This window comes from Varanus komodoensis, unplaced genomic scaffold, assembly GCF_004798865.1.
Source record: "Varanus komodoensis strain SLA01 unplaced genomic scaffold, ASM479886v1 scaffold6_2, whole genome shotgun sequence".
Taxonomy (NCBI): domain Eukaryota; kingdom Metazoa; phylum Chordata; class Lepidosauria; order Squamata; family Varanidae; genus Varanus; species Varanus komodoensis.
Window position 1 is genome coordinate 1,319,776 of NW_025336346.1, and position 13,013 is coordinate 1,332,788.

Here is a 13,013-nt window from a genome sequence, read left to right on the forward strand (position 1 = left end):
TTATTTGTAGTTTGTGAATATAGTAAGCTGGAATTGCGCTCTCCTGCTCTCTCTCTCTCTCTCTCTCTCTCTCTCTCTCTCTCTGGCTGAAGTCATGCATACTGTGAACAAAAGAAGGGGCCTGGATTTCTGAGACTTTACATCCCATTAGAAGAAACTGGGAAAGAGCAGGGATTTCCTTCTCTCAAAGGCTCACCCGATATTTTGTTGTATTTTATGGTTCGTAAACTGCCCCAAGAGCTGTGTATAAAGTTGGGATGGACTGTCTGAAATCTGTCAGAATATTTCCGGACTACAAAATTCAATGATAAGGAGTCTGTCAACCGCAGTCCTTCCCCACCCCTTTTAAATCCAAACCAAGGTCTAGATTTCCAAGGCTCAAAAGACTGGGTTTCTACAACCAACACAGTATTCTATAACATGTCATAGTTCATGTTCTCTTTTTTTCTCTGCCCCTTCAATTTACCACAAGAGGGCAAGGTAAACATCAGCCAGGACATAAATTCATCACAAGGTGAGTGATGTGAATTGTTGAACAGCATCGGCACAATCCCCACAAGTCTAATTATTTGGATGAGGCCAAACTTTTACAGTAAGCAGAACCAAAAGCAAATTCATTTAAGGCAAAGGGGATTTTAGAAATTACTATGAGAAATAAAAATAAAGACCAAAAACGCATTTGAAATGAGAGAGGAAAAGTAAAACTGAATAACATGTAAGACCTCTGGGAAAAATACCATGTTACATAGTACTCTGTCCAGAAGAGGAACATTCATCCTGAGGATAAAACCAAAACAAAACACAATCCATGAACCTGCTTTCAGCGGCAGCTAGGTGCCCCTCTAGGTTTATGCTTTCACATGAATGGAAGAAAATAGCTGTAAATATTTCAGAATCCTCTCACCCTTTCACCCATAAGAAGAGAGCTGCCCACCCACCACAGGAGGGAGAAACGGCCTTGAAAAAACTTGGCTTCTACCCATCCAGGTTACTGAGCTGAATGGCTGGGACCGCTGCATAACTTCAGCCCCAGAGACTCTTCAGCCCAAGTAGAATCTGCTGATGGGGAGAGGAACTAGAACTTCAGCTGCTCCACCTCTGCAATGCAGAGGGTAAAATCCTGCAGCAGGATGTCTGTTCTGCTTGCGTAGACTCCACATCTAATTTAGAACCCTGGAAGATCAGGGCTGCGATTTGCCTAGGGAACACACAAAAGCAGAGCAGGACTGAAATCTGCAGGGAAAAAATAACTGAATTGGAAAAGCCAGACTTCCTTGTATCAGCACATCCCTGTCTGCAACCTTCCACAATATGGGCCAGGCCCAGCTAGAGGAAGTGAGCAAATTAAGGGGAAGATGGTGTGAGAGTTCATCAAGCTCCCTTAGGAGTGGCCGCCCACCTCCCAAAACATGCACAGGATCAAACTGTTAATGTTGGGGAGTGAAGGTACTGTAAAACTCTCTGCTTTTGCCATCAAAGGCTGGAAAAGAGCTGAAAGGAGAGTTGGTTGACTGTCACATCATGAGGACAGTCCTTCCAGATTTCATCCCTACTCAGTGGCAGCTACCAAAAGTGGCATGGAGGGGCAATTTGCCAGATTCCCAGCTTCTTCTTCTTTGCATGAAAAAATAGCCTCTATAACCCAAGATATGAGGCATTATTCTACCTATTCATTTAGTGAGAGATTAACATGCTCCCATGCTTCAGTGCTTTTAGCCAATGCATGTAGTCACCACAATGTTTTACATACCCCGCTGGGTTAGGAACTAACTGCAGCCTCATTAAAAAAACAATTTCGAAATACTTGTGTTTCCTATAGCCGAGTTTGGGCACTCCCTACAAAAGGTAACAGAAACTACAGTTCATAATTTTTCTAACTCAGGTCCTGTTATTCTTTTCTCAGTTTATGAGCATTTAAGTCTCTAAAACAAGTGCATGCAGAAAGAGCTTCTACCTGGCTCCCCAATACAAGTGAAATGATCTTCAGGAAATGTGGGAAAGGCTAAGAGGGAAAAATTCCGGGCAGTACCAGGAGTCCTTCTTTTTCGGACTGACTTTTAGCAGCTGGTACCTGCAGGATTGTTGGTGGGATACAGCACTCTATATGTGTAGTGCAAACCTAGGCACATACAGGTTCCATTCTCTCCCCATGGGAATACTCACAGTAGCTTTAGATCGCACTCTGGCAGAAGTGAATTGCACCCTTGTGGTATTTACTGAATTCAAATTGATGCCAGAGATGAATATACTTGAACCCCTGCAAAAAAAATAAGATGTTTGTGAAATAAAGGCAAAGATTTATTTTCTACACCAAGAGATCTTGCAGGTAGGTACCTGCAACTGGACATTAAGGCACAGGAAACCAGTAGCAGTTCTCAGTTCTTCATGTTACAGACATTCAGACCCGTGCAGACAAGTCAAAACTACCATGTCTCAAGTTTTATTTTGCAAGCCTTCACACACTTACATGGCAGCAAGTTCTACTGAATGCAATGGGATTTGCTTCTGTGTAGACCCAGCAAGGATTGAACTTAGTCCCCTTAGTTAGGCTAAATGAGACACTTACATATAATCTTATATGCCTTTATTAAGAAGTAAGCCCCACTATGTGCAATGATAATTACGTCCTGCAAAAGCCTTAATGCCTTTGGAACAGAGAAACTTTCTTTAGTGATCCACATGCTGCAAACAGTCTCAGAGCGGAGATGCAAAGAAGCACAGCACACATATGGGACTCTCTCTCAGTAATGAGGGTGCAGTTGAAAAAGCAGGCTCACTCGTAGCTGCAGTTGGGGGAGATGGACTTTATCTGAGGATCTTCTCGATACTGGAAATGCTGTGGAGAAAGAAACTGCTCCCCATCTATTACTACAGCCACAGATGCTTCAGTCACATTGCTTGCAGAAGGGGTGGAACAAATTATGGTATTCTCTTGCTGGCTGAGAAAAGAAGACAAACAGCATGACAGGGACTCTTTCAAGCTCCTTTCCTAAGGCTTAGCTACTGCAGTAAGAGCTTTAAGTTAAACTATGGGGGTATCTTTGGCCTGCCCCTTCTGCCTTTTGCCTTTGGCCTGGCCAGTCACTGGAATGTAGCTCCTAAAGGTTTCTCCAAAACAGAATGCAGCCCCTGGTTCTACACCTCCTAAGAAATCCTCATTCCTTTTGAGAAATATGTAAATCTAGTGAGTTAAATTGGGCTATTCTCTCCCTATAGGCAGGAACTGGATGACATGAAACAATTGTCCCTAAATTGTGAGCTTCCCAAGCTTTAGGGGAGTGCCTTGTGGTCTCCAGATGCTTTGGTCTACAAATCCCATCATCCTTCAAAATACTACTCAGATCACTTGCTTTTATTATTGAAACTCATTAGAAGAGCGAGATAGGGGAATAGCCGACCACCATTTTGCATTCCACACAGGAAAACATTGTTTCATCATCAAATGCCAGAAGGGTATTTCTGGCAACTTAGAACCTGACTGTCTGCATTGATGCGTCCCTGTAATATGGCTGACTTTTCCTAGATATTATATCACTAGAGCTGGAGAGAAAAGAATCCCACTCAAGCCAGCCTAATGAATGCCTGTAACAGGCCCAATTGCCTCATGATTACTACACCATTAGGGAATGAGACAGATTCGATATTTTAATTTAAGCTACTCAGAAGACTGTAAAACACAATTCAATCCTTTTTTACTAAAAGTATGTCTTCATTCAGATTGTAACTCTAGCCATTGTAAAAGGGTTTGGACTCAACTCCAGGTCTGACAAGTCAATGTTATGAGTAAGGTTCTGTGTTTGCCATACCTTTCCTCTCTGACCAGGGGACAATCAAGACCATTAACCATCACTTTCCTTGAACCTCCCACCAGAAGATTTTGTCCTCGGATAAGGATCTCTGTTCCTCCAGCCAGGGGCCCAAACGCAGGGTGGATGGAAGTTATATTTGGCAGCTGTTGAGAACAAACATTTAACTCATTGATCTTAAGGCAAGGACAAGAGATGTCTAGATAAGATGCCACAGGATAGTTCCACATAAAATACTAAAAACCATGGCTATAAAACCAACAGACAAGTCTGGAGGCTGCAAGATTTCCTTCTGGATAAGCAACTGCCTCAAATGACCAACTGCTATCATTTAGCATTCTCAAAGTGATGAACAATAAACTCCAGTTAAATCTAGTGAATAATTACTGGTAAATCCTGACATGTTGTTCCTCTCTCTCTCTCCAGGAAGGTCCAGTAGAGAACCGAGAACTGCAGTGATTCGATGTTCACCGCTTTGCTCCAAGGTGCCTGGGCAGCTCAAGTGTCCTGTGATACTACAGGCAACGGCTTCTGTGGCACATTTCTGGAGGCACTGCTTCCAAAGCTTATTTGAAGAACCAGAGGCACATGGTCAGGGCAGGACTGGTTGGCTGTTTGCCTCACAACTACTCCTACCTTCCACATGAGTAATATCTCAGTCGTGCAGATGAGATGACAGACTTGTAGATGTTTTCTGTTTATTATTCTGCCTTAAGGCAGCTACACGTTTTCCAGCCTGGAGCTGGACTTGTTACATTAGAGAACTCAGAATCTCCAAATTCTCACCAAATTCTAAATTGTACAAACCAAAAACAAATCTATTATTTGAATTTTGCTACATTTCCACATGCCAACTAACATTGCATTATCTCTCCTGTTCAATCCTAGTTTCCAGTTTCAGAGCAAGCACAAATCATAATTTGGCATTCTGGATGAAACAGAAAACTACGATTCAGTTCCCAACCAGGAAAGGAGAAAGAGAACCAGACTGAATAAGAATAAGAAGGCGTACATGAACATGAAAACTCTTTGAAGGGTCATTCATGTTCAGAGCCTAGGAATGTGAGAACAGAGAAAAAACTGTTTTGTCAGTGGTTTCTGGGTCACTAACTTCCATTCCTGATTTGTAGACTCAGAATTTATGCAAAAACATTCAAGTGTCTTTGCACAAATTCACATTCCTGAAAATACATTTTTCACACTTTATCCTATGGAGGGATTTGGACAGTTTTGATTGGTGGGGTTTTTTACATATTTTATGTATCTATTTCTGCACAAAAAATATACAAAATGAAAGAATTGGCCTGCAGGCCCTGTGGATTCCAAATTGCTTGGGAAAACCAGTTCACTGAGAAACACACAAGACATGGTCAGAGAAATCCAGCCTCATTTGAGACAGTGGTGCATTTCTCCAACATCCCTAGCAGAGTGTGCATGAACTGCTGTTTTGGCTTTATGTAGCACTCTGAATAAAAAATAAAGTGATGGCCCTGTAGTAATTCAGCTTAAAACCTGAAGCGCATGCCCCAGGGAAATGCACACTTCTTTGTGTGGAAGCAATTGCAGTCCTGCCGGCAAGTGAAGCAGCACATGAACTGTTGAGAGAAAGTGCCGCCTCTCTGCAAAGACCATCAGTGGATACCAACCGGCCCCAAATCGATGCTACACTAAGATCACAGGAAGCTGCATCATACAGAATCAGACTCTAGGTTCATCCACCCTTGTGTTCTCTGTTCTGGCTGGCAGAGCTCTCCAAGGCTCAGGCGCAGGTGTTTCTGTGACTCATTAAGCAAAGAGTCCAGCTCAGTCCTGGGAATTTACACATGCAGAGACTGTGCTCTGCAGCTGAGCAGCAGTTCCCCTTATCAAGAGCTCATTCCACTGATAAAACTTGCTCCATGGGACAATAGTCTGTGGCCCTCCAGATGTCACAGGATTTCAACTCTCTTCATCCCTTGCCAGCATGGCCAATGCCTAACTGATGATCTGCAACAGCAGGGGGCTGGACCCAGTGGCCCTCTTGGCCCTTTCCAACCCTTCCATTCTATGATACTGTGGGATATGAAAGGAGAAATGTGGATATTTGGCCGTCCCTGCAGAAAACCTCCATCTCACCTCCCTGTTCACTTGTCATCTACAGCAGCCATTCTGGCAGGCTGTTCAGAGGGTGATAAAAGGGAGAAGCAGGACCATTCCACCAGCCCAGCTGAAGGACTTATTTCTCCCTCTATTTTTATTTTATTTTTTCAATTTATATCCTGCCTTTTTCCTACAAAGGGCTCAAGGCAGCTTACATCATTCTCCTCCTCCATCTTATCCCCACAACAACAACCCTGTGGGGTAGGTTGGGCTAAGAGTCTATGACTGGCCCAAAGTCACCCAGTTGGCTCCATGGCTGAGTGGGGACTAGAACCCAGATCCCCTGAGTCCCAGTCCCATGCTCTTAACCACTGCACCACACTGACTCTCTTTTTTTCCCCATCCATTTTCCTTTCTGTGTTATGCCTTTTTAGATTGCAAGCTTGTGGGCAGGCAGGGCCACATCAAAATGTTTTGGTGCCCTAGGCAAGAACCGATTTTTGTCCCCCCACTCCTAACAATGCTACCACTATTTGTTCCTAAACAGCAGCAAACAGATTCATAACTACTGCAGTGTCCTCACTGACTGCACAACCCCCAAGGATAATGAGATGCTTGGTTCAGCTTCACGCATCACACACCGGGGAAAACACTATGACTGAAATTGTGCACGGAGCTACAGCCTAGACTAGTCAATGCAAAGCTTCCCTTCTTTGCATGACAAGCCTTGCCTGGTCACCGTTGCTTCTCCCTGCCTGCCTGGTGGTGACCATCCACTTCAACTGCTCCAGGAATAGCCCTGAGGGTAGGAACAGTCTCGTTTAATTATTTAATGCAAGCCACTCCAGAGGGCTTTTTCAGTGGGGAACCAGGTACAGGTATTTTAAATAACTAGCAGTACCCCCCCCCCGCCCCACCAGATTGGCCATTGGTGCATTAGGATGTTAATTCCCACCCTTGCTCTGTATTAGTTCTCACAGAGTGCCTGCCACAAAGCATCTCTGGCTTTCAGTTGGTCTTTCTGGTGAGTTCTTGCTTCATCAGTGCAGAAGGGCCAAGAGGAAGCATGCAGGTGCTCAAATGCTGGAAAAATTCAACTCACCATAAACACAAACCCTTTTAGGACTGAGGAGCCACTGATATAAAATGGGGTTTTTTTCTTCTCTGAAATGGTAAGATTAATTTTTTGAGGCTCCAACACTTTTTCTTCCCCTTTTGGTGTCAAAATGCAGACAAGAACTTCAACAAAATCCTTCCAGAGTGGTACCTGGCTGTACCTGAAAAGCAGATGGTGATGAAAGAGTGGCAGAAATAGGAATGCGTCAAAGGACAAGAAAAAAAAAACCTGATTATGACCTGCCTAACATAATCTAACAATTCTATGCCACTAACTAGGTTACAGAATTAATTAGAAGGCCAATCTACCTCTATTCTCAGCTGGCCTCAAGAGCAGAAAGTGTGGTTATGGTGCAAGAACTTTGCAGAAGATTAAAGCCCTAGGAGGCGCCATGTGATAACACTGAAGACATTTGACAGCAGGGAAACTGATATGAAATGTTATTTGTTGTTACATTTCAATCCTGTTCTGAGCTCCAAGAAAGCAAAAGGGTATTCATTGACTTTAGCAGCAAGATTCTTGTATGCACATCTGCAGACTGTGGGGTAAACTCTCGGATGGTGGATGTAAAGACATTCCTCTGGCAAGACCTGGCTCCTGCATGCACTGCCTTCTCCACTTCTAGGCAGAGGGCTTCCCCCCTCTGTGGGGCCTGCGGCAGCGAGCCTTGCTCAGATCTAACAAGGAACCCAAGATGGAAAATAGTCTGGACCTACTGGATTATTGTTGGCAGTTCATCATCCCTTGTTTTTCAGATCATCTGGTGGTCCCATGTTAAATGAGGAAAACTCATATTGAAAGAAAGGGCTACCAGTTGTGCCCAGTTGTTGGTTATGTTATCTTGTTTTGTTAAAGTTTGGTAGAATGACTATCTGTCCAGCAAGGTCATGGACGCAAATCTAGCAACTCTTTGTGCTATTAGGGAATGGCAAGAACTGCTGCTTCATTTCCTCTCTGGGAAAGCCGCCAATGTGTAAACTGTGACACACAGCAATGTCTCCTATCTTGGTTTCAACATAATGAGTATAAAGTTGCTCCTACACGGCAATGTAATGCTTATGACATCATCTGGGGACCTCACACGCACAGAAAAATTTATCAGAGGGAACCTTCCAAAATTTCCTATTTTGTCTATAAATGTGTCTGCCTTGATAAATAAATAAAAATGAGCAAATCTGCTCATTAAAAGTACATGCTCCAGGAGTTGCATAATTACACTGTGTGCATCTTTCTTCTTTTTGCAGAAAATTGATTCCTTTCCCCCACAAAGGCCAGGGAAAGATGGTATAAGGGGAAATCAGTTTGTAAGAGAAAGGTGACATGAATTTGGAACTATGTGGACAGCATTGTCCTAAGTGAAGGAGGCCAAGTCCCCTATTGTGGAACTACTATCTCCACAGAATTGCGAACAGTTCTGTAATACTGAAGACTAGAAGTATCTTTTTAAGTACTTAAAAAGCCAGGATTCTGTGGAAAAGCTGGATATCACATTAGACATCTTTTTCTACTCTCTGAAGTACTCTCCGGTATTTCTTGAGAGCTCTAGATAAGTACATTTTAAATAAACACCAATGTTTTATTTATCATTCTCGTCTAATGGTGTTTGGGGAGCAGAGAAGCAAATACAACAGATCATATGAAAGCCATTTAGGCTGAGTGGCACAAAAACTCCAGAGGTGAAAGGGAAGAGACACTGCATCAATGCTCCTGCATACCTACATAGGACACACTTCCATCTTCCTATAGATGTCACTTGGTTGTCCCCACTTTCCCTCAAGGAAACAGAGGCTGAACCACTGCTGGCTTTCTGTTCTTTACTGAAAGACAGCAAACTGTGACAGCACAATCTGGGGCAGGAGGGGAAAGCATCCTTCCATCAGTTCCCCCCCACAGAGCTCATCTGCTGTGGCCAGCAGCAGGGGTAATGACAGCACAATGCTGTTTGTTGTTAGCAAGGACTTCTGGTCTTTAATCTACAAATTCTTCAGTATCATTAGTACATCACTGGTGCACACAGCTATCAAGTACTGAAGGACAAAGATACTCCTTCAAATGGACTGTGGAGGAGAGCTCTCCTGCAGCTCCTCATATACAAAGGAATTGTCTTCAATCTTGCATTCCAACCTGGAATTTAACCCCCTACCCCAGCACAGGGAATTTTATTTAACCCTGGACATTACAGGTCATGCAGCCAGGGGTTACCCTACAACCTAAAAACACAATATTCCATGAAATTAAAACAGACTAATGTTTGATCTAAGTATAATGCTATTAAAGTTACCAAGCACACCATAGTTAACCCACAATTACAGGCCTTACAAGTCTGCCAAAGGGGAAGAAATTCTGTAAGTGAGGAAAAGCACTAAAATACCTTTCCACATAGTATAGGTGCATATATGCATGCAGAGATTTTACAGAAAGACATTATGTGCATGCATGTGTATGAAATTAAATGTAGGATGGAGAAGTGAGAAAGCAAAGTGGAGAGAAGGAAGGGGGACAGAATATGACTTGGCTACAGATTTCACAATCTTTAATTTTCAAATGTTACCTGTTTCTCAGGCTCTCTTCAAGTAGCACAGTGCAGTTCCTCTTCCCCACTGTAATCTGGTAGTCAGCAGAGTTTGCAAGTAGATCATCAGTGCCAGAGAAATAGGGATATGACTGAAACCCCCTGCCACAGAGAGTCAGCTTAGTGCTGCCATACAGTGGTGCATTTCTGGGGTGAAACTATGAAAGCAGAAGAGACAGCAAGAGTTAATTAATCGTTCACAAGCAGAAAGTGATTGGCTCCAATGACCACGGGTCTATTGCTGAAATTCAAAATACCAGTAGAAGCCAGTTATTAGCATTGGACAATGTGACAGGCATACTCTGCACAGAGAAGATATATGGAAGAATGACAAACTTTCCCCAGGCCCTCTCTCTGGTTTATTTTTTTATAAGTCCCAAGTTATGTTTTGCATCATCTAGGCAAATAATGTCAAATTACTTGCTTTGGGTAAGCTCTTACTAGTACCAATGAAGGAAAGTTCAATTAGATGCAAGTAAAAGGTGCATGCAGTCCATATTGTGAACAATAAATGTGAGAGCTGTTGCTGGACACATCCCAGTTAACTACAATTGTCTGGAATCTAGGCTGCGAATTTAAACAGCAACAACCCGCCATGCATAGGTGCTGCTACCAGCTGACATACCCATGCTGAACAAGAGCACTGTCGCATCATCCCTGCAAAATGCCATTTCTGGTGTGTGTGTGTGTGCGCGCGCATGCACGCATGAGAGAGAATGAGAAAGAGAGAGAGAGAGAGATTGAGATTCAACAGTATGACTTGAAGATTTACAATAAGCCTATACTAAGGTCAGGCTGTGTGAATTCACTTGCTCAAGGTCACCCAAATAGTTTCATTGTTGAGCAGAGATTTGTATAGGTTTCTCACATTCAAAATCATACACACATTAGCACCATATCAGTGCACTGTTTGACTTGCATTTATTGCATTTTATGTAAATAAAATGCAACAGCTAAAATTAGGAAACATTTATATTTGAATTTGAGGGTCTCTTTAAAGTTCCTTTTCCATTAATTATTTTTCTAGTTTAAAACATGCAAGAAAAAAGTGACGTTAAGGTTTTAATTGTTGAAATGTGTTTCCTTATTAAGGTGTTTCTCTGGTTCTTTTTCACGTTAAATGTAATCTGGTTTAACTCTTGTGTTAAACTAAGTTACATGCGGGTTAAAGTTTACTTTAGCATGAAGCTGAGTTTGCTCAATATTAACTAATCTTAATTCAAATTAGAGCCACTGATGCAGATAAACCAGAGAGACTATTCTACACTGTTCCTAGCAGTGGCTGCCTCTATATAGCAGTCATTATACAACAAGTCTCCGGGGTATTAGGACAATGTTTTAGACAAACACAGTGGCATGATTCCCAGATACTGCAAACTAAGTATTTGCTGCACAAAAGGCATCCCTGAAGAGCAGCAATTTTAAGTAGTTTTCACATAACAGTTTTTTCAAGGGCAACAGCCTCCCACCAGCTGCAAACCAAAAGGAAAACTGATATCAAGAGTCCAGGAACAGCTCCAGATTGTAGCTGGAAAACGGCAGTTTGTTGGTATTAATGACTGTTGTTTCCTGTGCAACAGAAATACGGTCAGCCATTCCAACGACAGAATATGCAGTATTGAAACAGGCTGCAGTTGCATTTGGCTTGTGAACCTGTATGCCTTAGGTTTAGAAGAACATCTCTCTCTAGAAAAGATAAAGGGAAATTTACTGTTGCACTACACCTTGCTAAAGCAACCCTTGTAGGAAAAAAAACTTTCAGGAAATCAAAACAAACAAACCACCCTCACAGGACGAAGGTAAGAGCAACTATTTCCACAAACACTCGTGGCTGCAAATTCTGTTAATTGTCCCAGTGAAGGGAATGCTGGACGGAGTTTTCCTATGGCTCCCAGGCAATGTCTGAGGAGCCACAGGATAGCTCAGATTCCTGGCTTAGAGCAGGGAGAAAGGGGACAGAGGATAGAAAAATGGAACAGCTAGGATGGGAGTTATCCTGAAGCCACTCCAGCCTCATTTCCTGCACCTATGAAATGCCCTGCTAGACAGGTAAGAAAGCTCATCTAGCAGAAGTGCAAAGCAGGAGGATGGGGAATTGATTGCTCATTTCTGCTGTACCTCCAGTTCTGTACTGGATGCCAGTAAGCCTCTGACTTCAGGGACTTATGGGTGCTAGGACAAGACTGTGCTCGATTTATAAGAACTTATTAAGCAAGGATTTAAGAAAGGTGGCAAAAACTATTAATGCAACTTCCAGGTTGTACAGTTCCGAAGAAAAAGCATGTGTGAGAAAATATAGGCATTACGAGACCCAAGATGATAAATGCAGGCTTTTGACAAACAGAAATGTTAAAACAGGCTTTTCAAAAGAACAATGGAATTAACACCCGAGCACCAAGTGACTCGGAGTGGTTGCTGTGAGCAGCAGCCACCATGCTGGCCCTTGTCAATCTCATATGTAAGGAAAGACCGGCGTACATCAGTAAGGACAGGGGGGCAGCTCTCCTGGTTCCACGTTCCCTGACATTCTTCCTGCTGTGTGCATGAATCTCCACACCAGCCACACTGCATAAAGCGCTCTGCCTTCAGGCAGCTGAGGCATGTCAGGAAATGGCGACAGCCTGGACCAGTCTGGTTAACCTGGAACACCTGCAAGAGGGACATTCAGAGGGTATCAGGAGAATATCAAAGAGACTGGCAGTCTTTCTAACACAATGTCCAGGGGCTCAAAACTATTATTTTATTGTAATGTGTAAATACCTCCCTTTACCCATTTTCCCAGGGTAGTCTGCAGTAGAAACCAAACAAACTATCCTCATACAAGCTCCCATTAATGGGGAGGCCTGAGTTGCCCATCTGTCGTGATCCATGTTTGTAACTTATATCAGGAGACTAAAGGAACAAAACATGCAGGCTTATAATATTTCTGTTTCTAGTGAAGAGCTGCCATTGAATTCAAAGCTCTGTTTTACAGCTGCCTATCTAGAGGCATGTTTTTTCTAATAAAAATGGCTGGATAAAGGAGTTGGCAGCAGAAAATGATGAAATGCTACCTGAAATGTAATGGCATTTCATTGCATTTCATGAGATCATTGAGCAATGACCAAAGAAAAGGTTTGCAAGTTCACCACGTTACTATCAGAAGAAAACAGTAAAACGTCCAATTAGAAGCACTGATTTTCCAGTTAAAGAAATGTAGAAGAAATATATATCCTTAGAACATATGTGGTAGACTGAATGCCTAATGCACTTACAGCACACAGTGGAAATATAACATGCCAGGAAGAACTCAAGCCTAGCTTTCTCCTCAATGTACTATTTCTTTGCATGTAGGGCATTCACACACATTTTCTCCAGTTTGCATTCAGAACTGGCGCTGAAAAGCTCAACTACTAGATTTTGTTAAACATGTATAATCAGATCTAAGATGCTGGATCAC

General features: G+C 42.7%; 1 protein-coding gene across 2 annotated transcripts in view; it reads right to left on the reverse strand.

Moving 5' to 3' along the window:
• MST1R (macrophage stimulating 1 receptor) overlaps positions 1 to 13,013 on the reverse strand; it is a 58,559-nt gene that overhangs the window by 19,948 nt on the left and 25,598 nt on the right. For both annotated transcript variants that reach the window (XM_044451410.1, XM_044451411.1), the window contains exons 5-10: positions 12,053 to 12,223; positions 9,554 to 9,732; positions 6,988 to 7,162; positions 3,807 to 3,952; positions 2,778 to 2,939; positions 2,164 to 2,257 (exon numbers count right to left, since the gene is read on the reverse strand). In XM_044451410.1, the coding sequence (XP_044307345.1) occupies positions 2,164 to 2,257; positions 2,778 to 2,939; positions 3,807 to 3,952; positions 6,988 to 7,162; positions 9,554 to 9,732; positions 12,053 to 12,223 (927 nt within the window). The remainder of the gene's footprint in view (positions 1 to 2,163; positions 2,258 to 2,777; positions 2,940 to 3,806; positions 3,953 to 6,987; positions 7,163 to 9,553; positions 9,733 to 12,052; positions 12,224 to 13,013) is intronic.